Genomic DNA, 27,724 nt, shown 5'->3' with positions numbered 1-27,724 from the left:
TGTTTGTTGATTTATTGACAGTTCATTTCTCAGCAGTTTGATGATGTCACATGATGTCAGCCATCTTCCTGACTCACAGGATGTGAATGAATGGACGTCACAGACTGTGCTGTAGATGCACTTTCCTTCTCACTAGTTGAAGGTGTTGCTTTGTTTTTATGAATCAAACTAAATAAAATACACACTTACATTTCTTCAGACCTGGTCTCAACCTCTGCACTCCACCATGTTCCACACTGGAGGAATAAACAGGGAAGAAGTCAGACCAACAGATTCTCTTTAATGATGGAAACATGGACATTTAATAAGCTTCAATATGAAGGATTTCCACTCATATCCTCCATTAAACATGAAACATATTCCTCATCTTCTCAGTGTGACAGAGACAATGTGTGTGACTCTCAGCCTTCTAGCAGATGTTGTCTCTTCATACCTGAGAGTCTCCAGTCTCCAGGTTGGATCCTTCAGTCCAGCAGAGAAGAGCTTCACTGAGGCTTCTGGATGATTGTAGCTCAGGTCCAGCTCTCTCAGATGGGAGGGGTTGGAGCTCAGAGCTGAGGCCAGAGAAGCACAGCCTTCCTCTGAGAGCAGACAGCCTGACAGCCTGCACACACACACACACACACACACACACACACACACACACACACACACACACACACACACACACACACACACACACACACACACACACACACACACACACACACACACACACACACACACACACACACACACTTAAATGGGGTCTGCAGCCGACGGATTGTTTCTCTCTCTCCATCTACTTCTTTTTTCTGTCACTTGTCGCTTCTCTCTCTCCCTCTTTCTCTCCCTCCACCTCTTTCTGTCTCTCCCTCTCTTTCTATATCTCCCTCTTTCTCCCCCTCTCTTTCTCTCTCCCCCTCATTCTCTCTCTCCTTTTCTTTCTCTCCATCCCTCACTTTCTCTCCCTCCAACTCTTTCTGTCTCTCCCTCTCTTCTGTCCCTCCCTCTGTTTCTCTCCTTCTCCCTCTTTCTGTCTCTCCCTCTTTCTGTCTTTCCCTATATTTCTCCCTCTCCCTATCTTTCTCTCCCTCCTTCTCTTTCTCTCTCTCCCTCTCTCCCCCCTCTCTTTCTCTCTCTCCCTCTCTCCCCCCTCTCTTTCTCTCTCTCCCTCTTCCCCCTCTATTTCTCTCTCTCCCTCTCTTTCTCTGCTCCCTCTCTTTCTCTCCCTCCTTCTCTTTCTCTCTCTCCCTCTCTTTCTCTGCTCCCTCTCCCTCTCTCCCCCCTCTCTTTCTCTCTCTCCCTCTCCCCCCTCTCTTTCTCTCTCTCCCTCTTCCCCCTCTCTTTCTCTCTCTCCCTCTCTTTCTCTGCTCCCTCACCTTCTCTCCCTCCAACTCTTTCTGTCTCTCCCTCTCTTCTGTCCCTCCCTCTGTTTCTCTCCTTCTCCCTCTTTCTGTCTCTCCCTCTTTCTGTCTTTCCCTATATTTCTCCCTCTCCCTATCTTTCTCTCCCTCCTTCTCTTTCTCTCTCTCCCTCTCTCCCCCCTCTCTTTCTCTCTCTCCCTCTTCCCCCTCTATTTCTCTCTCTCCCTCTCTTTCTCTGCTCCCTCTCTTTCTCTCCCTCCTTCTCTTTCTCTCTCTCCCTCTCTCCCCCCTCTCTTTCTCTCTCTCCCTCTTCCCCCTCTCTTTCTCTCTCTCCCTCTTCCCCCTCTATTTCTCTCTCTCCCTCTCTTTCTCTGCTCCCTCTCTTTCTCTCCCTCCCTCTCTTTCTCTCTCCCCCTCATTATCTCTCTCCTTTTCTTTCTCTCTCTCTCCCCCTCTTTCTCTCCATCCCTCTCTTTCTCTCCCTCCACCTCTTTCTGTCTCTCCCTCTCTTCTGTCCATCCCTCTGTTTCTCTCCTTCTCCCTCTTTCTGTCTCTCCCTTTTTCTGTCCCTCCCGCTCTTTCTCTCCGTCCCCCTCTTTCTCTCTCTCTCCCTCTCTCCCCCACTCTCGTTCTCTCTCTCCCTCTCTCTTTCTCTCGGTCCTCTCTCTCTCTCTCTCTCTCCCCCCCCTCTCGTTCTCTCTTTCCCTCTCTTTCTCGCCCTCCCTCTCTTTCTCTCTGTCCTTCTCTTTCTCTCTCCCTCTCTCCCCCTCTCTTTCTCTCCCTCCCTCTCTTTCTGTCCCTCCCTTTCTCTCTCTCTCTCCCTCTCTTTCTCTCCCTCCATCTCTATCCCTCTCTTTCTCTCTCTTTCTCTCTCTCCACCTCTTTCTGTCTCTCCCTCTCTTTCTGTCCCTCCCTCTCTTTCTCTGTGGGGGAGGAGAGGCTGAGGGGGGCAGTCTGCACTGTGGAGGAGGAGGGGCTGAGGGGGGCAGTCTGCACTGTGGAGGAGGAGGGGCTGAGGGGGGCAGTCTGCACTGTGGAGGAGGAGGGGCTGAGGGGGGCAGTCTGCACTGTTGAGGAGGAGGGGCTGAGGGGGGAAGTCTGCACTGTGGAGGAGGAGGGGCTGAAGGGGGCAGTCTGCACTGTGGAGGAGGAGGGCCTGAAGGGGGCAGTCTGCACTGTGGAGGAGGAGGGCCTGAAGGGGGCAGTCTGCACTGTGGAGGAGAAGGGCCTGAAGGGGGCAGTCTGCACTGTGGAGGAGGGGGGGCTGAGGGGGGCAGTCTGCACTGTGGAGGAGGAGCTGCTTTTTGTACCCATGAAGTGGATACTGACCTCTATCTTGCATTACAGTATAACTGTATATATCAACCTGCCATGTTATCATCCTGTGTGTTTCTTATGTGGATGCATTATTGTGTTTGCCGTCTGGGCACTCATGTAACTGACTGACTCCCAGCACTATTACTGTTTATGTCCTTTGCATACTTGTATTTATGTGGACATAAATAAATATTTCAAATGTGTGTGTGTGTGTGTGTGTGTGTGTGTGTGTGTGTGTGTGTGTGTGTGTGTGTGTGTGTGTGTGTGGCGAGGCATTGAGTTTGTTTGATAAGTTGACTGTTCCTTAAAGCTGAGGCTCTCAAATGTTTTTCAGTCAAGGACCCCTTACAAGATAGAAAATATACTGGGGACCCCCTCATTCTGATTTGTGATTTTGGGCTAAGCTTAATTGTTTCCACGGTAACGTGATTTACTTTTAAATTGGTAGGTTTGTTAGATTAGAATGTAATCCATGAACCATTTTAGATTTAAAGCATACAATATTTTCATTGAACTATGAAGCTTTTACAAACAAAAAAATATTTTTATTCTCCTGAAAACTTTTCGCGGACCCCCTGGCAAAGTGCCACGGACCCCTGGGGGTCCCCGGACCCCCATTTGAGAAACACTGCTGTTGCAGGATACCTTTTGCTCTATAGCTTTGAGGCTTTCTGGGCTCGATGGAGAGAGAAGAAGGGGGAGTTTGACTAGCTGGTAAGGCTCATATGAGACACTTGTGCCTGCAGTACACTGCTTTGTCCACAGCAGAGGTGAGAAGGCTGTTAAGTGGGCTGGAGAGTAGCATTATGAAGTGGAGGAGGAGCTGGTTTGTCAGGATAGACCGGGGCTGCAGCACAACCTGGCTGAGCTGCACAGGGAATTGGGTGGGTTCCTGCAGGAGCGAGCAAAGGGGGCGCTTGTGAGGGCTAGGTTCTCCATGCTCAGGGAGATGGAGGCTCCTAGCTCCTTCTGTTTTGGGCTGGAGAGGAGACAGGGCGATGACAGTCACATGTTTTCACTGCGGTTAGCCAATGGGCTAGTCCTTTACAAGTCCTTTACTTTAGGTTTCAACAACAGAGGCAGTAAAGAGAGGAGATGATGCAATATTCTACCACAGGATAGAAACTAGATGTGATAAATGTTGGTATCTCAGCTGCTTTCAAAACTCACATCAGCAGGAAAATACAGAGGTCAGGTCTTTTCACTGATATTAATGTGCATGTAAAGCCACATTTAAATGGTGGTCAGTAATACTGACCTGAGAGTTTCCAGTCTACAGTGTGGACTCTTCAGTCCAGCAGAGAGAAGCTTCATTCCAGAGTCCTGTAAGTCATTGGTACTCAGGTCCAGCTCTCTCAGACTGGAGGACTGAGAGCTGAGAACTGAGGCCAGAGCTTCACAGCTTCTCTCTGACAGCATACAGCCACTCAGCCTTAATGGGTATGAAGAGAAAAGGAAATATTATTATTTGATCATTTCAGTCACACAACTTATGTAAACAGATTATTAATGAATGCAAATATAGAGAGGTGCAGCAATCTAAATAAGATATCAAAGCATGAGGTTTGAGACAGGAATAGAGAGAGGTGCAGCAATCTAAATAAGATATCAAAGCATGACGTTTGAGACAGGAATAGAGAGGTGCAGCAATCTAAATAAGATATCAAAGCATGAGGTTTGAGACAGGAATAGAGAGAGGTGCATCAATCTAAATAAGATATCAAAGCATGACATTTGAGACAGGAATAGAGAGAGGTGCAGCAATCTAAATAAGATATCAACGCATGAGGTTTGAGACAGGAATAGAGAGAGGTGCAGCAATCTAAATAAGATATCAAAGCATGAGATTTGAGACAGGAATAGAGAGAGGTGCAGCAATCTAAATAAGATAACGCATGAGGTTTGAGACAGGAATAGAGAGAGGTGCATCAATCTAAATAAGATATCAAAGCATGAGGTTTGAGACAGGAATAGAGAGAGGTGCAGCAATCTAAATAAGATATCAAAGCATGAGGTTTGAGACAGGAATAGAGAGAGGTGCATCAATCTAAATAAGATATCAAAGCATGAGGTTTGAGACAGGAATATAGAGAGGTGCAGCAATCTAAATAAGATATCAAAGCATGAGGTTTGAGACAGGAATAGAGAGAGGTGCAGCAATCTAAATAAGATATCAAAGCATGAGGTTTGAGACAGGAATAGAGAGAGGTGCAGCAATCTAAATAAGATATCAAAGCATGAGGTCTGAGACAGTAATAGAGAGAGGTGCAGCAATCTAAATAAGATATCAAAGCATGAGGTCTGAGACAGTAATATAGAGAGGTGCAGCAATCTAAATAAGATGTCAAAGCATGAGGTCTGAGACAGTAATAGAGAGAGGTGCAGCAATCTAAATAAGATATCAAAGCATGAGGTTTGAGACAGGAATAGAGAGAGATGCATCAATCTAAATAAGATATCAAAGCATGAGGTTTGAGACAGGAATAGAGAGAGGTGCATCAATCTAAATAAGATATCAAAGCATGGGGTTTGAGACAGTAATATAGAGAGGTGCATCAATCTAAATAAGATATCAAAGCATGAGGTTTGAGACAGGAATAGAGAGAGGTGCAGCAATCTAAATAAGATAACGCATGAGGTTTGAGACAGGAATAGAGAGAGGTGCATCAATCTAAATAAGATATCAAAGCATGAGGTTTGAGACAGGAATAGAGAGAGGTGCAGCAATCTAAATAAGATATCAAAGCATGAGGTTTGAGACAGGAATAGAGAGAGGTGCATCAATCTAAATAAGATATCAAAGCATGGGGTTTGAGACAGTAATATAGAGAGGTGCATCAATCTAAATAAGATATCAAAGCATGAGGTTTGAGACAGGAATAGAGAGAGGTGCAGCAATCTAAATAAGATAACGCATGAGGTTTGAGACAGGAATAGAGAGAGGTGCATCAATCTAAATAAGATATCAAAGCATGAGGTTTGAGACAGGAATAGAGAGAGGTGCAGCAATCTAAATAAGATATCAAAGCATGAGGTTTGAGACAGGAATAGAGAGAGGTGCATCAATCTAAATAAGATATCAAAGCATGAGGTTTGAGACAGGAATATAGAGAGGTGCAGCAATCTAAATAAGATATCAAAGCATGAGGTTTGAGACAGGAATAGAGAGAGGTGCAGCAATCTAAATAAGATATCAAAGCATGAGGTTTGAGACAGGAATAGAGAGAGATGCATCAATCTAAATAAGATATCAAAGCATGAGGTTTGAGACAGGAATAGAGAGAGGTGCATCAATCTAAATAAGATATCAAAGCATGAGGTTTGAGACAGGAATAGAGAGAGATGCATCAATCTAAATAAGATATCAAAGCATGAGGTTTGAGACAGGAATAGAGAGAGGTGCATCAATCTAAATAAGATATCAAAGCATGAGGTTTGAGACAGGAATAGAGAGAGGTGCAGCAATCTAAATAAGATATCAAAGCATGAGGTTTGAGACAGTAATAGAGAGAGGTGCATCAATCTAAATAAGATATCAAAGCATGATGTTTGAGACAGGAATAGAGAGAGGTTAAGCAATCTAAATAAGATATCAAAGCATGATGTTTGAGACAGGAATATAGAGAGGTGCAGCAATCTAAATAAGATATCAAAGCATGAGGTTTGAGACAGGAATAGAGAGAGGTGCAGCAATCTAAATAAGATATCAAAGCATGATGTTTGAGACAGGAATAGAGAGAGATGCATCAATCTAAATAAGATATCAAAGCATGAGGTTTGAGACAGGAATAGAGAGAGGTGCATCAATCTAAATAAGATATCAAAGCATGAGGTTTGAGACAGGAATAGAGAGAGGTGCAGCAATCTAAATAAGATATCAAAGCATGAGGTTTGAGACAGTAATAGAGAGGTGCATCAATCTAAATAAGATATCAAAGCATGAGGTTTGAGACAGGAATAGAGAGAGGTTAAGCAATCTAAATAAGATATCAAAGCATGAGGTTTGAGACAGTAATAGAGAGAGGTGCATCAATCTAAATAAGATATCAACGCATGAGGTTTGAGACAGTAATAGAGAGAGGTGCAGCAATCTAAATAAGATATCAAAGCATGAGGTTTGAGACAGGAATAGAGAGAGGTGCATCAATCTAAATAAGATATCAACGCATGAGGTTTGAGACAGGAATAGAGAAAGGTGCATCAATCTAAATAAGATATCAACGCATGAGGTTTGAGACAGGAATAGAGAGAGGTGCAGCAATCTAAATAAGATATCAAAGCATGAGGTTTGAGACAGGAATAGAGAGAGGTGCAGCAATCTAAATAAGATATCAAAGCATGAGGTTTGAGACAGGAATAGAGAGAGGTGCAGCAATCTAAATAAGATATCAAAGCATGAGGTTTGAGACAGGAATAGAGAGAGGTGCAGCAATCTAAATAAGATATCAAAGCATGAGGTTTGAGACAGGAATAGAGAGAGGTGCAGCAATCTAAATAAGATATCAAAGCATGAGGTTTGAGGTTAATTGCTGTTTATAGATGAATCAGCATGTTTGTAAAACAAACAGATTAGCTATATTTCCGGGTGCAACTGCCATTCATTTTAAACACCAGTTCATGGTGAAACCACGCCCTCTTTGAACTCTAACTACTCCTTCATACTTTAAGCTCAACACTCACACTTAACGAGTCACCACTTTTAGGACTCTATCACCTTAATTCAGCTTTAATTTATCTTTTGTACTGTTAGGTTTATACTTTTTCAACCTTTATAATTAGGGATGGGTACCGAGACCCGGTACCAAACTGGCCCCGGGGCCGGATTTCGGGATACCGGAGGATCAAGAAGCTTTCACGTTAACGGTTCTCTTATCGGTACTGTCTGGAGTGGAGAAATTAAGAAAATAGATTTCCTCTATAGGCTATATAATTGCTAAATAAACGTTACGTTATCCTGCACATTTTATCTCACCAACTCCGTAAGACAGGCTTATGATGTGTTTTTTGCGATTTCCGAACGAGAAAAGGGATAATCTTTTCCGCGTTGCGCTCTCGGTCAGAGAGAGACACAGCTGCTGCTGAGATGAGAGGAGTACTGGAGTGAGGACTGAGAGAGGGGAGGGGCTGCTGGGCGTGCCACAGCACACACCACACATGCAGGGAACAGGGGGCAGGCAGGCAGATGGACACGCAACTGAGCAGCACAGCACACGTTAAAGAATGGCTGAAAGAGCGAAGCGGTCTAAAGTGTGGTTGTAGCTACTTCACTCGAGTCGATGGTGACAATTCACGTTGTCACAAGTGCAATAAAACCTTCGCTAGTAAAAGGTGGAAAAACGAGCAATTTGTCTAAACACTTACCAAAGTGCATCACAATCAAACTGAGAAATGCACAGTTTTTGACAAGCTACAGTAGCTCGCCCTCCATCATCTGTCAATGATGCCACGGTTGCGTTACCCAGTCTACCTCATCAGGTAACAATGTGAACGTGGTAATGATTAAGACGAGAGTAGTAAACATTTCCCCGCTGTGTGGGTGTGTTCATCATCATAAATACAGTCTGATATAAATCGTCAGGTGACGGTCATCATCTCAGTTATCGTTCAGAAATGTTACTTTCAGAGCAGGGGGGATTTTTATTTAGTGATTTGGGGGGAAGTACAGCAGGCAGATACTGTCTTGCTTTATTTTTTATTATGCTTTCAGTTTCCCTAGCTGAATGTTGCTATGGCACAGTGCGGTAGAAGGATATTTTAGGATATTTAAATTAATAATAAAAACGCACCCATTAAGATTTTGCTACTTTTTTTTGTTAAAGCTAGTGCTAGTGGGAGAATGAATGAGGAAAGGATAAATGAGTGCCACCTAACTGTGACCAGGTTAATTTGTCTCTTTTTTCCCCCCTTTCTCCTCTTAAAAATAACAAAAAGAACCGACAACAACCAGTCCCATTTGTTTCGGGATTTTTTTCTCGTAAAAATAACAAAAAGTACCGATAAGAGTACCGTTAAAGTACCGGATCGATAAGCAGTATCGATAAGAGTACTAGTATCGTTAATTCCTTAATGATACCCATCCCTATTTATAATGGGACCCTATGGAGCTAGTCTTGCGTGTACTTTTTACGAAATTCACACATTAAAACTGTGACATTTCACACAACATACAGAACTACATATGTATAGAACATTCACACTACATACACATATTATAAATCAGACTCTTTAGCTACTACTGCTCTCTGTAAAACTTGCAGTCAACCTTTACAGAGTCAGGAATTCTGACCTGAGAGGCACTGTATTGAAAGCAGAGAAATGTGTCAAATCAACTGAGAAAAACTGTCAATTCAAATCTTACCTGAGAGTCTCCAGTCGACAGTGTGGACTCTCCAGTCCAGCAGACAGAAGCTTCACACCTGAATCTTGCAGCTGGTTGTTACTCAGGTCCAGCTCTCTCAGATGGGAGGGGTTGGACTTCAGAGCTGATGCCAGGACTTCACAGTGAGTCTCTGAGAGTCCACAGTCAGAAAGTCTGTGATCACAGATTTAATGTAAGATTAGTTCTATGAAAGCAGAGCTGAGACTAAGCCCACATCAAAACGGACACAGCATACTACTACTTCTAATACAAATAATAACAATAATAGTAATAATAATTAGAGAAAAAGTGACAATAAATTGTATTGTAGAATTAGAACATTTTCAAAAAGTGCTGAATGTGTAATATCACAAAGCAAAGCATAGCAAAATGCAATTACAAGCAATTCTGTCAAAAGTATATATATATATATATATATATATATATATATATATGTATATGTATGTATGTATGTATGTATTAGGGGTTCGGTGCGTGCAGCTACATGAAGAATACGTCTTGCTTGTCATCTCACGCGATGTAAGTTGCTTGTTTACAAGTTAACAGCTTTGTCAGTGCTACGTAACATTACATTACCTCGTTGGCTTTGGTTGAATTTGGACAGAATTCGCAAAATAGCTTATCGCCTGAGTCATAAAAGTCATTAGAATACTGCTCTGCACTGAAGTCAGAGCTTAGTGCAGAATTTCTTCACTTTTTTGACGACGGTAAAGGGGGAGCAGCTTGACGCGTCGATATTGTTTGTGGTTTTGTGATGTAGCATGGAAGCGACGTACGGCTCGTAAACACACTGGAGCGACCCCCGGTAATGTTTCCTCACCACAAAACGTTCCATTCAGTGAACGCGGATTTCATATGGCTCTTGTGTTGCTTTGGTATGTCTTCTTCTGTGGCGTTTATGGCATTCAAACAGCGTTTAGGTGCTTTACCGCTACCTTCTGGATTCGGCGTATTCTTCATGTAGCTACACGCACTGAACCCCTAATACATACATAAATATATATATATATATATATACAGTATATATACATACAACAATCATTACAGCTAAACGAACTGAGTTCACCAACTAACATGATAGCTATAAACAAACATTTCAGAATTGGAATCTTTGGAATGAAGACGCAAATTACACATTACTTGTTACTCTTCTTAAAAGTAACACATCGCTTTACTTATTATTCCAGTGAAAAGTGATTGCCCTACTGATTTTTAAGGTTTTGAATCTACAGCATTAAATTCAGACTTTCCGTGATGTATTTCCCAACTTTGTTGGCTTGTTTATGTGCGCTCTCCTGTAATTCCAATATTTCCAACATGACTTGAAGATGACGAGAATCTTTCAGAGCCATTGCACCAATACAGAGGTTAAAGAGACTAAACAATGAAACACAAGTAATGACCAACCTGGTAACTGTAATGTGATTACTGACACGCAACAGTAATGACTTACTTTATTTTCTCTGTTACAGGAAAATTAATAGCACATTACTTTGTGTGTTACGCCCAACACTGTGTTACCACTGCTCTGTAGAACAGCAGTTTTATAGTGTTTGTTTGAGGAACTATATATCTTTATAGTTCATATGGCATCAGGTGTGAAGGTAACTAAACTGTAGATAATGTTAGAATTCAGATCAGGACTAACCGAGCCTCTCTGCAGTTCCTCACAGCTGGGATCAGTCTGCCTCGTCCCTCGTTTGATGTGTTGTAGGCCTTCAGGTCCAACACATCCAGAACCTCCTCTGACATCTGCAGCATGTACGCCAGAGCTGAACAGTGGGCCTTAGAGAGTTTCTTCTTTGACTTGTTCTCTGACTTCAGGAAGTCTTGGATCTGCTGATGTATTGAGTGGTCATTCATCTCCATCAAACAGTGGAAGATGTTGATGCTTCTGTCTGGAGACATATTGGAGGTGTTCATCTTCTTCAGGTTGCTGATGGCTTTCTGGATGCTGTCTGGACTTCTCTCTGTGTGACCTAGTAGGCCTCCTAAGAGACTCTGGCTGGACTCGAGTGAGAGGCCATGAAGGAAGCGGACAAAGAGGTCCAGGTGGCCATTTGTACTCTTCATGGCTTTGAGCATGGATTTCTTCAGGAAGACATCCAAGGAGTAATCACTTCTACCCCAGACTTTTCCCAGGAATGTGCTCAGTACATTCTTATCCCTGTTTGTGTAACAGTGGAACATGTAGACTGCAGCGAGAAACTCCTGGATGCTCAGATGAACAAAGCAGTAGACCGTCTTCTGGAAGAGCACACACTCTCGTTTGAAGATCTCTGTGCACACTCCTGAGAACACCAAAGCCTCTCTGACATCAAGACCACACTCCTCCAGGTCTTCTTGGTAGAACAGGAGGTTGCCCATCTCCAGATTTTCAAACGCCAGCTTCCCCAGCTTCAGAAGAACTTCCCTGTCAGTCTCCATGAGCTGCTGTTGACTCATCTCATGGCTCTCATCATACTTCTGCTTCTTCCTCTCTGTCTGAACCAGCAGGAAGTGTGAGTACATCTCAGTCAGGGTCTTGGGCAGCTCTCCTCTCTGGTCTGTAGTCAACATGTGCTCCAGAACTGTACCAGTGATCCAACAGAAGACTGGGATGTGGCACATGATGTGGATGGTCCTGGATGCCTTGATGTGTGAGATGATTCTGCTGGACAGTTCCTCATCAGTGGATCTCTTCCTGAAGTACTCCTCCTTCTGGAGGTCAGTGAAGCCTCGTACTTCTGTCACCCTGTCTACACATGTAGGAGGGATCTGATTGGCTGCTGCAGGTCTGGAAGTTATCCAGAGGAGAGCCAAGGGAAGCAGATTCCCCTTGATAAGGTTTGTCAACAGCACATCTACTGATGATACCTGTGTGACATCAGACACAACCTCATTGTTGTGGAAATCCAATGGAAGTCTGCTTTCATCCAGGCCATCAAAGATGAACACAACTTTACAGACAGAGAGCTTCTCTGCTGTGACCCTCTGTAAGGTTGGATGGAAAACATGGAGCAGCATGAGAAGACTGTACCGCTCATCTCTGATCAAGTTCAGCTCCCGGAACGAAAGCAGAATCACAAGAGTGACGTCTTGATTTTCCAAGCCCTCTGCCCAGTCCAGAGTGAACTTCTTCACTGAGAAGGTTTTTCCAATTCCAGCAACACCATTCGTAAGAACTACTCTGATGTGTGTCTCTTGATCAGGTAAGGGGTTAAAGATGTCGTGGCACTTGATTGGAGTGTCATGGAGAGCCTCCATCTTGGATGCTGTCTCCAGCTGCCACACCTCATGTTGGGTATTAACCTCTTCAATCTGTCCCACTGTGATGTAGAGTGCAGTGTAGATCCTATTGAGGGGAGTTCCAATTCCTGCTTCATCTGTTCCTTCTGTCACAAAGTCACATCTCATTATCAGACTGATCTTATGAACGTCTAAAACCTCCTGCAAAACGCCGTCCGCTGGAAGAGAAGAAAGAGTAAACAAGTGTTTAACAGATATGCTGTTGTTTCCTGGTTTTAGAAATGGTGACAACAGTAGACAGAACCCCAGTCTTACATTGTGCAATGCTGGTTTGACTGGGTGTCTGCAGTCCAGATCTTGTTCTGGACCTTTTTCCACACTGGGGACAGGCAGAGTCTCCTGATGAACCGGACTGGGCCCAGTATGAGGTGATGCACTGTCTGCAGAACCTGTGTCCACAGCTGGTAGAGACTGGATCCCTCAGGACCCAATGACACAATGCACAGCAGGACAGCTGCTGCTTCACAACACCTAGACTCCTCTTCCTCATTCTGTGGGGATAAAGGCAATTTATTATCCCTGATCAGATGAAGAGCTAACAAACAAAATTGAACAAAAGTTTAAACAATTTTTTGTTCAAATTGTAAAACTATTAAAATATTTTGCCCAGACTATCTTTATAAATGCTCAGACAGCATCGTGCCGCCATCACATGTAAAGTTTATTTTCACATCTGTTGTCATAGTTGTAGTTTAATCAGTGGAGTCAACATTGCATACCCATCATGGATAAATGTCACTGTGGTGATCATGGATGAATGCAACATTGTAACAGTTTTTCTGGTTTGTTTCATATGTAATTATCATTAATGAATGTTCAGCTCAATACAAACAACACACAGTCCTATTACATCAACACTGTAACAACACATTTGTTACAGAACACAGACAGTGTCTGGCAGTCATTAGTAAATAAATAAGTACCATTCTTGATAACCTCTGACTACAGATAGTGTTAGCAGGGCACAGAGATTGATCACAGCAGTTAGGGTAGATACGATGGCAGAGTTCCATTACATTACATCTACAGTATCAACCACTGTCTGTGTTTACATGTCAAACACAAACAGTGTCAAACACAAACACCATATGAATGAAAATGGGCTTTTCAACAATGATGGGAGGTTTTGGTGTTTAAACCAGTGAGCTGTTGTGGCTTTTAAGGCCATGGCACACCAATCAAACATTCTCAAACAAACACCAACAACAAACACCAACAGACAATTGTCTGTGAATGTTGGCAGATGTTGGAGATTGTTTGAAAGCATGGCACACCGACCAAACATATTCTGTACAACAGTCCCAAACATGTAAAAAAGAAACACCAGAAAAATAGAAACTGCACTGTGTTACAGCACATAGAAGATGGCTCAGACTGACAAAGTTAGTTATACATCTGTCGAGTAATACAATGATACACCCAGTTTATTTCTTTTGTAGCGACAGATGGCCTTAAACGCCACACTCACGTGACGCTTCTTGAGAGAGAGGTGAGGGAACGTGCATATTTCTGCAGACTTTATCGAGGGACCATGAAGGCGTCATGTTTTTTTATTTTATTTTTTTATTTTACCTTTATTTATACAGGGAGGGCTCTTGAGAGCGGGCTCTCATTTACAAGGGCGCCCTGGTACAACAATACACATACAGGAAAACAAAATTGCAGACAGACAAGACAAGATTAAATACTGTACTGTACTTAAGTACATTAAATAAAACATGCGCACTCCTCGCGCTTGGTACTCTCGATGTGCGCTTTGAAGGACTCTAGGGGGATGAAGAGTTCCAGTTTCAAAATATCCTGGAGACTGTTCCATTTGTTAGGGGCAAAGAAAGAAAAAGCCGTCTTTCCGAGTTCAGTCCTCGCACGTGGAATGAGCAGTCTGATATGAGACTGTGAGCGGGTATGATGACTTGTGTTGTTCTGAGTAAGGAGTGAAGACAGATAAAGGGGAAGCTTTCCAATTAGTGCTTTGTAAATAAATAAAAGGCAATGTTGCTCTCTTCGAGCCGACAGGGAGGGCCAGCCCACTTTTTCATACAGTGGTGTGTACAGAAGCCATCACCTGTTATAAAGCGCAGGGCGCTGTGATACACTGCATCCAACGGCTTCAAGGTGGTGGATGAGGCAACGCTAGTTGAAGCCTGGAGGTCCTGCTGATGGCAGCTGCAACAGTGTTTTCTCTGCTATCAACCTGGTTAATCTCGCTATATTCTTCATCACAGCGGGTCATTACCCACTGTGCACTTAATCGTGCACTAGTTCTGCATAAGCACCTGCAGCTCTCTCCTTATTTTACTGACGTTGTCAGTGATCACACGGCTGTTTACATGTGTTTCTGAACGGCTAGCTAGTTATTAGCATAGCTCGTTGTTAGCCGTCATGGATGTTCTCTCTCTCCCTCATTATGTAACCTTGCTGCGCAAAACATTACTTATTTGCGGGAGTGCATGGGAGAAGTCTCCCGCTAGTGTTGTTGATGCCCAGTGTGATGGCACATGGTTGGCAGAGAAACGTATGTTTGCTGCGTCGCATGTAACGTTAGTTAGAGGAGGCTCTGCCTCTGACCAAACTGACCAGACAACCGCATGCATTAGGCGCGCATGCGTGAGCTCCGTTTCCATGGATACGCGACTGAAAACATGGGAAGTTACCAGACAACAGCGAACAGCGAACAACGCCGGATTGAACAAGTCGAATCCTGGCAAACATGACAGAACATCGCCGAACATCGCCAAACACGAACAGACAAGGACAGACAGCTATGGCACACCAAACGAACATTTGTCTTTGTTCGCGTTTGTTCGTGTTTGTTTGTGTTTGTTTGAGAATGTTCGTTTGGTGTGCCATGGGCTTTAAGGCGGGGCTAGCAGGATGAGGGAATTTGAGCAACTGGGGGAGGGGGGCGGGACTAAGGGTCAACAACGTCAGTCTGATATCAGATTTGTGAATTACGTCAGTATCGGCACGCCATTGGATCAGTCCCATCTCTAAGTCAAGGTCAAAGTCAAGGTTACTTTATGTGTACCCATAGGTAGATTTGGTTGCAGGGAGAGTCACTCAATTTAAAAAAGGCTCAGACAATAGACAGTAGACAGACATGAAAGTGCCCTTACTATGTCTACATCAGCATCTCCAAGTGAATTGACCACAGTGCAATTCCGTTCTTTCAGTTCATCACTTATCATTTTGATCAGTCTCTGTTTATTCAGATCTCTTGACAGGAACTCCTCTTTCTTACCTGAGAACTCTGTCTCAGCAGTGAAGTTGACAATGGGATGAATATTGTTTCCTCTTCTTTGATGTGTGTTGTCTTTAACTCATTGAGTGCCATGGATGAGTATGTTCGTCATTTCGTTTAGTAACGTAGAGTGCCAAGGACAAGTATGTTCGTCAATTGCGTTTTTTGACAGTGGGACGTGGCTCAAAGCCTCAGGCATCTCATGTACAAATATGGGAGCTATTGAAGGTGTATAACCTATTTTACGGACTCATTAGGTGGCGACAGTGCTCTCCAGATTACAGAAAGGTCCGGAAAACAGGAGGAAAAAGCCGTGATCAAAGAGAAACCGATGCATGCTGCAACCAGAGCCATATAGATTGCTCTGTCTGCAGCTGACGTTGTCTGCGAACCGCAGTCAATCCGCGCACACAACTGAGCTCCTTTGCCTCTGTCTGTCTGTCTGCATATAGTTTCTCCACACGATTACCCGCCAGAAAGTCAGCACCCGACGCCGAAGGGCCAAACCTTTCCCTGCAGTCCGGTTTGCCATTTCCTTGTCGCGCTGGGAGCCGCCCGGCGCACAAAAACGAAGCGCTCCGAAAATAGACTGGGTGCGTGTAGGCTGTGTGTTAGTGTGGGGAGGAGTTTGCAGCTGAGGGGGGGAGAGGGGGGTGGGGCACGCAGGCACCACACAACTACACCACGTCACTACATCAGAAAATATTAGCTAGAGTCAGTGAATGTGCTTGAAATGCTTCATTTCACAAAAGGCTGAATATCTCAGCTTATAATTTGAAACCTGTCTTTTTGCTCAAAACAGCCTATCTTCTCCGGCTCATAACTAAAGAACGGAAAATGGTATCAATAAACTTTTTTTTGCAGATGATAGAAGAGAGTCTCATTGTTCTTTGTGCATGTTCGGTGTTTACATAGTAATATCACACAATATTCTGTGGGCCTCGAGAAATCACTGAAAACGCTCTGAAACTCTGGCACTGGGAGTGTCCGTTCTCCAAAAGTGGCTGGCACTCAATGAGTTAATGGATGGCCCTGATGAAAATGACACATTTCTAGCAGATATATTTATCTAGATTGTTTGCTTGTTCTTAATGTATAGAGGTACCAGAAGTTAAAACAATCCTTTGTAACATTTTTTTCTATTTGAGATATAGCCATTCTAAGCTCCCCGATCGCCTTTTTGGACACTATCTTGAAAATGAAGCCTTTCCGGAAGGTGTACTTTCCTAGGTTTTTTACTATGTTCATAAGCATGACTAGAGGTACCAGAATCAAGTGAAAAATCATTCGTATAAGTCATTTCTATTGAGATATATAGTCATTTTAAGCTTGGTCGGACACCATTTTGGATGCCATCTTGAAAATTAAGCCTTTCTGTTAGGTGTATTTTCCTGGATTTTTAGTATGTTCGTAAGCATGTCCAGGGGTAACAGAATCAGTTGAAAAAATCCTTTGCATCATTTTCTGACTTTGGGATATAGCCATTTTAAGCTCCTCGCCGCCATCTGGGCCGCCATCTTGGAAACGGCGGCTTTCTGGGAGGTAGATTTTGGTAGACTTTTAGTATGTTATTTAGGAGACCCAATACTACCAGAATCCATTGAGAAACCTTTTGTTTCAATTTTTTTGGGGTTAAGTGCTTTTTTTTCATAGATTGATTCACCTATAGTTCCAAACTTCATCATATTATTTTTTAATATTTAAAAAAAGATGTAAGAAAACACTGGGGCAGAGATTTGCTTCATGAACACAGTCCTCTCATAGTGTGATGCAACAGTGAAGGAAACTATCCTAAATGACACAACAGAATATTTTCCCTACATCAAGCTTACTCACTTTACTCGCTTACTTTTATCAGGTAGGCTCCCAGTGTAACAGTTCTCTTACCTTGTGTCTGAAGGTCCAGGTTCATTACTGAAGCGTGGAGGATTGTCTTTAGACCAGTCAGTCTTCATAGACAGACAGCTGGGTACTGGAGACTCTGCTCTCTGCCTGTGGTACTGACCTCTGTAAATCAAAAGAAAAGGCAACATGTTTTCAGAGGTGATCAAACACAACGACTCTGGTTTTTGGGATAATTGATGTGAAGTTTTAATTCTATAATTAGTTTGTGTGCACACATTATGAATTAGGAGGAACGAAAAACTAAATATTTAGGGAATAAAATGTCTTCTGTGTGCATGAATCCAGCCAAACTGACGGCAGGTCTGACCTACATCCAGGAAGTGAAATATACTGTATATCTTGTACTCCATAAAACGTGTTTTTCTTCCCTATGGTCACTCCTTGTCTCTGTAGTTTTCAGTGCAATCGTGTAGGTTATCAAATAACATTTCTTCATTACAGTATAACAGTCCTCTTACCTTGTGTCTGAAGGTCCAGGTTCATTACTGAAGCGTGGAGGATTGTCTTTAGACCAGTCAGTCTTCATAGACAGACAGCTGGGTACTGGAGACTCTGCTCTCTGCCTGTGGTCCTGACCTCTGTAAATCAAAAGAAAAGGCAACATGTTTTCAGAGGTAATCAAACACAACGACTCTGGTTTTTGGGATAATTGATGTGAAGTTTTAATTCTATAATTAGTTTGTGTGCACACATTATGAATTAGGAGGAACGAAAAACTAAATATTTAGGGAATAAAATGTCTTCTGTGTGCATGAATCCAGCCAAACTGACGGCAGGTCTGACCAGTGTTGGGCACTCATTACTAAAAAAGTAATATATTACATATTACTCGTTACTATTTTCAAAAGTAATATTATTACTTTACTTATTACTCCATGCCAAAAGTAATTCGTTAGATACTCGTTATATTACTTTTCCGTTACATTCCACACAAATGGCAATAGGCCTTTTTCACTGCAGCGATTTTGTGTCTAAAAGGCAGGAGGTAACACAGGTGCACCAAGATGTTAATTAGGGCTTCCAACTTCGAGTCCATTTAGGTGTTCCAGTGCTGGAGCCTTAATTAGTTAGTTGGTTGCACCTGTGTATACTCTGTCTTCTAGACACAAATGGCCGTTGTGAAAAAGGCCCATGGCGTTTTTCTCATCAAAATGCAGACTTTGCGGTGCGAATGTGTGAACTAGGTCTATTATGTGCTGTTCCATTTAAACTAATCGCTTTGCCAGAGCACAGCTTCCTACAGAGATGCTTGATGAAGAGCACACCTGGCTCAAAGTGATGACTGACAAGATGCAATCTTTTAAACAGCTTCTGTTTTATAGAATGCAGTATGCACTGCCAATGCAAACTCAATACGTATAGGCTACATCTTTGCTTAACAAGTTTGTGTCACAAATAACGTTAGCTCTGCAACATTAACATTAACCTGACAATAATAACAGCAATGTTTGATGTCCACCAGCTTGTGAGTTTTTACGTTATCTCTGTATTTCAACAGTTTTCCGGTTTCTGTTGTGCTGTCCGTCCTCTCGTCTCGTAGTCGTAACGTTAATGTTAGGAAGTTTGAGCTCGTGTTTTTCACAGTGGAAAGAGTGTTAGTAGCCTACCTGTCCTGGACACCGTTTACAATTTTGACTTTGATGTTCAATCGTGTCACCTTTCTTCCCGACAAAAACAAAGTCATTGGGAATATATCCAGCCACGGATTTTCCTCCTCGGCTCAGCAGGGCAGAGAGGGAGGTGTCAGGTGTGCCTGCCTGCCTGTTGGTGCGCTGAATGTGCTCTGCGGTGACGTCACCTTGTTTTGGGAGCGTTAAAGCCATGCTGCTTGTGATCAGTGAATGTGACTGATGTCGTTTTGCAGCGCAGTGGCATCACAGAATGGACTCAACAAAAGATGTAACGACTAACGTAACGAGCTCGTTTATCTTGAAGTAACTGTAATATTATTACTTATATTCTATAGTAATTCGTTACACTACTCGTTACTTGGAAAAAGTAATATTATTACAGTAACGAGTAACTAGTAACTCGTTACTTCCCAACACTGGGTCTGACCTACATCCAGGAAGTGAAATATACTGTATATCTTGTCCTCCATAAAACGTGTTTTTCTTCCCTATGGTCACTCCTTGTCTCTGTAGTTTTCAGTGCAATCGTGTAGGTTATCAAATAACATTTCTTCATTACAGTATAACAGTCCTCTTACCTTGTGTCTGAAGGTCCAGGTTCATTACTGAAGCGTGGAGGATTGTCTTTAGACCAGTCAGTCTTCATAGACAGACAGCTGGGTACTGGAGACTCTGCTCTCTGCCTGTGGTACTGACCTCTGCAAATCAAAAGAAAAGGCAACATGTTTTCAGAGGTGATCAAACACAACGACTCTGGTTTTTGGGATAATTGATGTGAAGTTTTAATTCTATAATTAGTTTGTGTGCACACATTATGAATTAGGAGGAACGAAAAACTAAATATTTAGGGAATAAAATGTCTTCTGTGTGCATGAATCCAGCCAAACTGACGGCAGGTCTGACCTACATCCAGGAAGTGAAATATACTGTATATCTTGTCCTCCATAAAACGTGTTTTTCTTCCCTATGGTCACTCCTTGTCTCTGTAGTTTTCAGTGCAATCGTGTAGGTTATCAAATAACATTTCTTCATTACAGTATAACAGTCCTCTTACCTTGTGTCTGAAGGTCCAGGTTCATTACTGAAGCGTGGAGGATTGTCTTTAGACCAGTCAGTCTTCATAGACAGACAGCTGGGTACTGGAGACTCTGCTCTCTGCCTGTGGTACTGACCTCTGCAAATCAAAAGAAAAGGCAACATGTTTTCAGAGGTGATCAAACACAACGACTCTGGTTTTTGGGATAATTGATGTGAAGTTTTAATTCTATAATTAGTTTGTGTGCACACATTATGAATTAGGAGGAACGAAAAACTAAATATTTAGGGAATAAAATGTCTTCTGTGTGCATGAATCCAGCCAAACTGACGGCAGGTCTGACCTACATCCAGGAAGTGAAATATACTGTATATCTTGTCCTCCATAAAACGTGTTTTTCTTCCCTATGGTCACTCCTTGTCTCTGTAGTTTTCAGTGCAATCGTGTAGGTTATCAAATAACATTTCTTCATTACAGTATAACAGTCCTCTTACCTTGTGTCTGAAGGTCCAGGTTCATTACTGAAGCGTGGAGGATTGTCTTTAGACCAGTCAGTCTTCATAGACAGACAGCTGGGTACTGGAGACTCTGCTCTCTGCCTGTGGTCCTGACCTCTGTAAATCAAAAGAAAAGGCAACGTGTTTTCAGAGGTGATCAAACACAACGACTCTGGTTTTTGGGATAATTGATGTGAAGTTTTAATTCTATAATTAGTTTGTGTGCACACATTATGAATTAGGAGGAACGAAAAACTAAATATTTAGGGAATAAAATGTCTTCTGTGTGCATGAATCCAGCCAAACTGACGGCAGGTCTGACCTACATCCAGGAAGTGAAATATACTGTATATCTTGTCCTCCATAAAACGTGTTTTTCTTCCCTATGGTCACTCCTTGTCTCTGTAGTTTTCAGTGCAATCGTGTAGGTTATCAAATAACATTCCTTACAGTATAACAGTCCTCTTACCTTGTGTCTGAAGGTCCAGGTTCATTACTGAAGCGTGGAGGATTGTCTTTAGACCAGTCAGTCTTCATAGACAGACAGCTGGGTACTGGAGACTCTGCTCTCTGCCTGTGGTCCTGACCTCTGTAAATCAAAAGAAAAGGCAACATGTTTTCAGAGGTGATCAAACACAACGACTCTGGTTTTTGGGATAATTGATGTGAAGTTTTAATTCTATAATTAGTTTGTGTGCACACATTATGAATTAGGAGGAATGAAAAACTAAATATTTAGGGAATAAAATGTCTTCTGTGTGCATGAATCCAGCCAAACTGACGGCAGGTCTGACCTACATCCAGGAAGTGAAATATACTGTATATCTTGTCCTCCATAAAACGTGTTTTTCTTCCCTATGGTCACTCCTTGTCTCTGTAGTTTTCAGTGCAATCGTGTAGGTTATCAAATAACATTTCTTACAGTATAACAGTCCTCTTACCTTGTGTCTGAAGGTCCAGGTTCATTACTGAAGCGTGGAGGATTGTCTTTAGACCAGTCAGTCTTCATAGACAGACAGCTGGGTACTGGAGACTCTGCTCTCTGCCTGTGGTCCTGACCTCTGTAAATCAAAAGAAAAGGCAACATGTTTTCAGAGGTGATCAAACACAACGACTCTGGTTTTTGGGATAATTGATGTGAAGTTTTAATTCTATAATTAGTTTGTGTGCACACATTATGAATTAGGAGGAACGAAAAACTAAATATTTAGGGAATAAAATGTCTTCTGTGTGCATGAATCCAGCCAAACTGACGGCAGGTCTGACCTACATCCAGGAAGTGAAATATACTGTATATCTTGTCCTCCATAAAACGTGTTTTTCTTCCCTATGGTCACTCCTTGTCTCTGTAGTTTTCAGTGCAATCGTGTAGGTTATCAAATAACATTTCTTACAGTATAACAGTCCTCTTACCTTGTGTCTGAAGGTCCAGGTTCATTACTGAAGCGTGGAGGATTGTCTTTAGACCAGTCAGTCTTCATAGACAGACAGCTGGGTACTGGAGACTCTGCTCTCTGCCTGTGGTCCTGACCTCTGTAAATCAAAAGAAAAGGCAACATGTTTTCAGAGGTGATCAAACACAACGACTCTGGTTTTTGGGATAATTGATGTGAAGTTTTAATTCTATAATTAGTTTGTGTGCACACATTATGAATTAGGAGGAACGAAAAACTAAATATTTAGGGAATAAAATGTCTTCTGTGTGCATGAATCCAGCCAAACTGACGGCAGGTCTGACCTACATCCAGGAAGTGAAATATACTGTATATCTTGTCCTCCATAAAACGTGTTTTTCTTCCCTATGGTCACTCCTTGTCTCTGTAGTTTTCAGTGCAATCGTGTAGGTTATCAAATAACATTTCTTACAGTATAACAGTCCTCTTACCTTGTGTCTGAAGGTCCAGGTTCATTACTGAAGCGTGGAGGATTGTCTTTAGACCAGTCAGTCTTCATAGACAGACAGCTGGGTACTGGAGACTCTGCTCTCTGCCTGTGGTCCTGACCTCTGTAAATCAAAAGAAAAGGCAACATGTTTTCAGAGGTGATCAAACACAACGACTCTGGTTTTTGGGATAATTGATGTGAAGTTTTAATTCTATAATTAGTTTGTGTGCACACATTATGAATTAGGAGGAACGAAAAACTAAATATTTAGGGAATAAAATGTCTTCTGTGTGCATGAATCCAGCCAAACTGACGGCAGGTCTGACCTACATCCAGGAAGTGAAATATACTGTATATCTTGTCCTCCATAAAACGTGTTTTTCTTCCCTATGGTCACTCCTTGTCTCTGTAGTTTTCAGTGCAATCGTGTAGGTTATCAAATAACATTTCTTACAGTATAACAGTCCTCTTACCTTGTGTCTGAAGGTCCAGGTTCATTACTGAAGCGTGGAGGATTGTCTTTAGACCAGTCAGTCTTCATAGACAGACAGCTGGGTACTGGAGACTCTGCTCTCTGCCTGTGGTCCTGACCTCTGTAAATCAAAAGAAAAGGCAACATGTTTTCAGAGGTGATCAAACACAACGACTCTGGTTTTTGGGATAATTGATGTGAAGTTTTAATTCTATAATTAGTTTGTGTGCACACATTATGAATTAGGAGGAACGAAAAACTAAATATTTAGGGAATAAAATGTCTTCTGTGTGCATGAATCCAGCCAAACTGACGGCAGGTCTGACCTACATCCAGGAAGTGAAATATACTGTATATCTTGTCCTCCATAAAACGTGTTTTTCTTCCCTATGGTCACTCCTTGTCTCTGTAGTTTTCAGTGCAATCGTGTAGGTTATCAAATAACATTTCTTACAGTATAACAGTCCTCTTACCTTGTGTCTGAAGGTCCAGGTTCATTACTGAAGCGTGGAGGATTGTCTTTAGACCAGTCAGTCTTCATAGACAGACAGCTGGATACTGGAGACTCTGCTCTCTGCCTGTGGTACTGACCTCTGGAAACACAAATGTTTGATACATATCATTAGTTCTAGTGACTTTAAATTCATGTTTTGTTCTCATATTCTACTATTGTCTTCATTTGTTGATTTCTATTTTATTTGTTTAGATTATTTAGATTATTTATTATGTTTAGATTATTATCATAGATTATGCATGTACATGTACTTTGCACGCCCACTGGCAAAAAGGGGGTGTGGCCAATCACAAAAAGGCACCTACATTTCAAATGGATTCACGTAACATCACAAAACTCTGTAGAAAGGTTGGTGGAGGTATGCATTCTACAGAGTGCCCTCTAGTGTTTATATGTTTTCCTTTGTTTTTATACTGTATATATTTATACTTTCATATTGTACATACTTTTCATTCATGTTTCTTGGCCTGGTTATGTTCTAGTGGTAGAACAGGTCAGTCTGTCATCTGTTGCAGACATTTCTACACATTTTACCAGGCTGGTTTTCATCATCTGTATGTGTTGATCCAAAGTCACATTCACATGAGTGATGACTTGTTTGACTCAGGAGAGGCTTTCCGGTTGATTGACCGTCGTTTAAGTCCCCTCCCCTTTCCTAATTGACTGTTTCTCGTTATATCTATTGATCCCAAAGTTTATAACTATGATGACCTCAGTATGTAGGATTTCACTCATAAATGTATCTTAACACTGTGTGGAAAAAATGTGAGAGCTAATAATGATGTGATGAGACCAAGGAGGCATTGTTTTAAGTAACCAATAAGCTGTTTTAGGCTTTGATATTTGGTTCCATAGAGACAAACAGTTTCCAGCTTATCACACATTAAATGCTTGTTGTGTTTGCAATTGTCAGTTGTGTTATATTTAATTCCACCCACTGTAGCTTATATTTTATTTAGTTTTATATATCTTGAAATTATTTGTTGCTCAATCGATCCAAATCTACAGAGATAATTTAAACTTATCTCATTTTATTGTTATCTTATTGTTATTCTTAGTGAATGAAATAATAGCCTTTTTTTCTACTCAAATATCAATGAGCTTGTATTTTTCTCTTTCCAGTATTCCATCATATTTTTACTACTAACTTGATTTCATAATACAATCTCATTGAACCGTATTCCATCAGGTAGGCTTATGGGATAACAGTTCTCTTACCTTGTGTCTGAAGGTCCAGGTTCATTACTGAAGTGTGGAGGATGATCTTTAGACCAGTCAGTCTTCATAGACAGACAGCTGGGTACTGGAGACTCTGCTCTGCCATCTTCTTCCTCCTCCTCCTTCCACATGTTCTGGACTTTGTGATCTTGTATCTGTGAAAGGTGCTATACAAATAAGCTTTAGTTATTTTCTCACTTGTACACTTCAGTCAGTCTCAGAGGTAAACCAGTTATACTGGGGGGGGGGGGGTAAACGGTTATATTTAGGCAATTAAAACAACTTGGTTCAGGTTAGGGAAATGGTTTGGTCATGTGTGTGTTTTTTTATGCGACTCACGGTTTAGAAACGCTGGGAATCGAACTCCGGCAAACGTCTGGCCACCAACCCCCACCGCACCGCTCTTACTGTCCACCGTGCTATTTCAATGCGACACACACACACACACACACACACACACACACACACACACACACACACACACACACACACACACACACACACACACACACACACACACACACACACACACACACACACACACACACACACACACACACACACACACACACACAATTTTATTCTAGCTTCATTCATTATTGGTTTTTTTTATCAACACTTGTCTTCAATGAGAATTGCATTTTCAAGCAGATCCTCAGCTGGCTGTAGTGTCGGGTGGATACTGTCAGTCAGCTGCTGAACTCTGTAGAACAGGTGCATCAGCGCCCCTCTGTGGTCACCCACGGTATCCACAGATTTCAGTGAAACTGCTGGTTTATGAGAACTCCGCCTCCGCCCTCAGTCAGAGACGACAGGCGGATGACACAACACACGCGGACCAGTCAGACTCTGTAGGCAAGTCGACGCATGTACAGTAGTAGCGCCCTCTGTAGGCCTAATATAATATGAAGCAGATTAGTTTCCCACCCCGCTCTGAAGTCCTGATCTGCCTGCAGAAAGTCAACAAGCCGTTTCTCTCTTTATGAGGAGTCATGTGACTGAAAGACGCTCATCTCGCAGAGTCTCAGACACACAGATGGAATAAAACTAGGTTAATTTAACGGTTTAATAAACTGCGTCATGTCGGGCACCGCCCCACATCAACTTCCCTCTTTGTTTTACTGAAGTTAATATCTCACTGTTACATCTCTTCTATGAGCGTTGAGAGAGAGGAAAATAGGCAGGTGAACGCAGGAGAAGACCGAGGGTTTTACAATAAACAACAGGGACGTAAACTCAGTGGAAAAAGGTGACAGATATCAGCCCGGGCAGAGACACAAAAAAAACACTCAAATCATGAACTTAACACAAGTGCGAGAAGGTGACTTTTTACCTCACCTAAATGTACCTAAAGGTGACTTTTACCTCACCTAAATGTACCTAAAGGTGACTAGTTTCATCCCTGAATAAAATAATGATAGGAATAATAATGTAATAACACTCACCCTGCTTCTCCCTCCTGCTGCTCTGCTCTCTCAATGTAAAATGGAGTCGCTCTGACTCGCTCTCTGAACTGACACATTTTACTTTCACTTTCAACAGTTTGCTCCGCCGCCTCAGCCTGTACAGTTTGATATATGGTGCAAAATAAATAAAACTCTCCCAAGAAACAATAGACAACAATAGCCTAGGCTAAACTGAGTTTTTTCAATTGTGCCTTCAAAGAAGTTCCTATATTTTATTTTTTACATGTGTGTTGGCAGGGCCGATTTTACACTTCATGGGCCCCTGGGCTATTCATCTCTGCAGGGCCCCCCCCCTCAAGCGGAAGGGGGGGCTTCGGCGGCGCCCAGCGGGCGCCGGCGAAAAAAAATTTGAGTGTTTTTTTTAACCTTTTTTAGCCGTATTTAAAGGAATATCTCATTTTAAATCAACATTAGGATTATACTGTTGTGATGTCATTATTCAGTATCTTCTCCTTTTCTAAGCCCTAGGCCCTAAGCACGATAAATTCGGGAGCCCTCTCACAGGGTTCCATGTCGTTGTTTCGACCTCTCGCTGTTCCGACCTCCCCTCTCCCAGCCCCCATGCCTAAACCTAACCTCCCCCAGACCCTAACCCAAAACCTAACCTCTCCCACCCCCACGCCTAAACCTAACCTCCCCCAGACCCTAACCCAAGACCTAACCTCTCCCACCCCCCACGCCTCGGTCGGCATTGCGAGTGGTCGGCATAGCGGGATATCCTCTCACAGTGGATGTTATTACTCTGCAAAAAAAATTGAATGGCGTCAGTAAAAAAAACATTTTTTGCGAAGACCTTGGACAGGGGGCCCCAAAAAAACCATCAAGGGTCCCCAATTTTTTTTTTTTTTTTTTTTTTTTGGGGCCCTTGATGTCCCGGGCCCCGGGCTTCAGCCCGGGTAAGCCCGTTGGTAAAATCGGCCCTGTGTGTTGGAATAAGACCGGAATAAGGCGGTGCTATGGAGGGTGGATCGTGCCTAAATCAAACTGCGGTCACGCCATCCGCACTTTGAGGAAGCGTAGTCGCGCTATCTGCACGTAAAATCCATTGAGCGTCTACTTCGCTCTGCACGGTAAAGAGTGGGTGAGCCCCTCATGGTGCCTTCAGGTACGCCTCGTACACCCAGAAAAGGCTACTAATGGCCACAGAGATTGTTGTAAACAGCACAGATAATGTTTTTCTTATCACTTTCCCCTGTTGAAATGCATACATCTGTCATTAAGGCTACTTTATTGTTCTTCAAGACAACATTTTTAATAATTAATTGTCAATGAGGTTGTTTGTGGTGCCATTTGTCTGTCTGTATGTCTGTTTATTAGAATTAGACAAAAACTAATATGCACATTTTCATGAAACTTGGTGGAAGGGTGAAGCATGGACAAAGGAAGAAGGCATTACATTTAGGTACGGATCTATGTCAGACTGACCTCATGGTGGCGCTATAATAGCCCTCTTTACATAGGCTGATTTTCAAAAGGCCATGAAAACTTCAAATCAATTTGTTTCCTGCAAACTCCACCAGATTCTTGCTC

General features: G+C 42.4%; 2 protein-coding genes across 2 annotated transcripts in view; one reads left to right on the top strand and one right to left on the bottom strand.

The window, feature by feature from the left end:
- Positions 1–27,724, top strand: part of LOC310800013 (phosphoinositide 3-kinase regulatory subunit 4-like) — a gene marked incomplete at its 3' end in the record, with an annotated part of 239,417 nt that overhangs the window by 75,735 nt on the left and 135,958 nt on the right. The window lies entirely within an intron of this gene.
- LOC310800215 (uncharacterized protein) lies at positions 364–27,624 on the bottom strand (the record flags this gene model as incomplete). Its single annotated transcript, XM_083662800.1, has 14 exons — positions 364–604; positions 3,922–4,095; positions 9,022–9,195; positions 10,691–12,488; positions 12,586–12,821; positions 17,459–17,578; positions 17,935–18,054; positions 19,686–19,780; positions 20,712–20,757; positions 21,110–21,229; positions 21,582–21,701; positions 22,054–22,173; positions 22,526–22,645; positions 27,620–27,624. 14 exons carry the CDS (start codon positions 27,622–27,624, stop codon positions 364–366), a joined length of 3,489 nt encoding a protein of 1,162 aa, XP_083518926.1.

This window comes from Poromitra crassiceps (assembly GCF_964638095.1).
Source record: "Poromitra crassiceps genome assembly, chromosome: 29".
Lineage (NCBI taxonomy): Eukaryota > Metazoa > Chordata > Actinopteri > Beryciformes > Melamphaidae > Poromitra > Poromitra crassiceps.
This window is presented reverse-complemented; position numbering and strand designations above follow the sequence as displayed.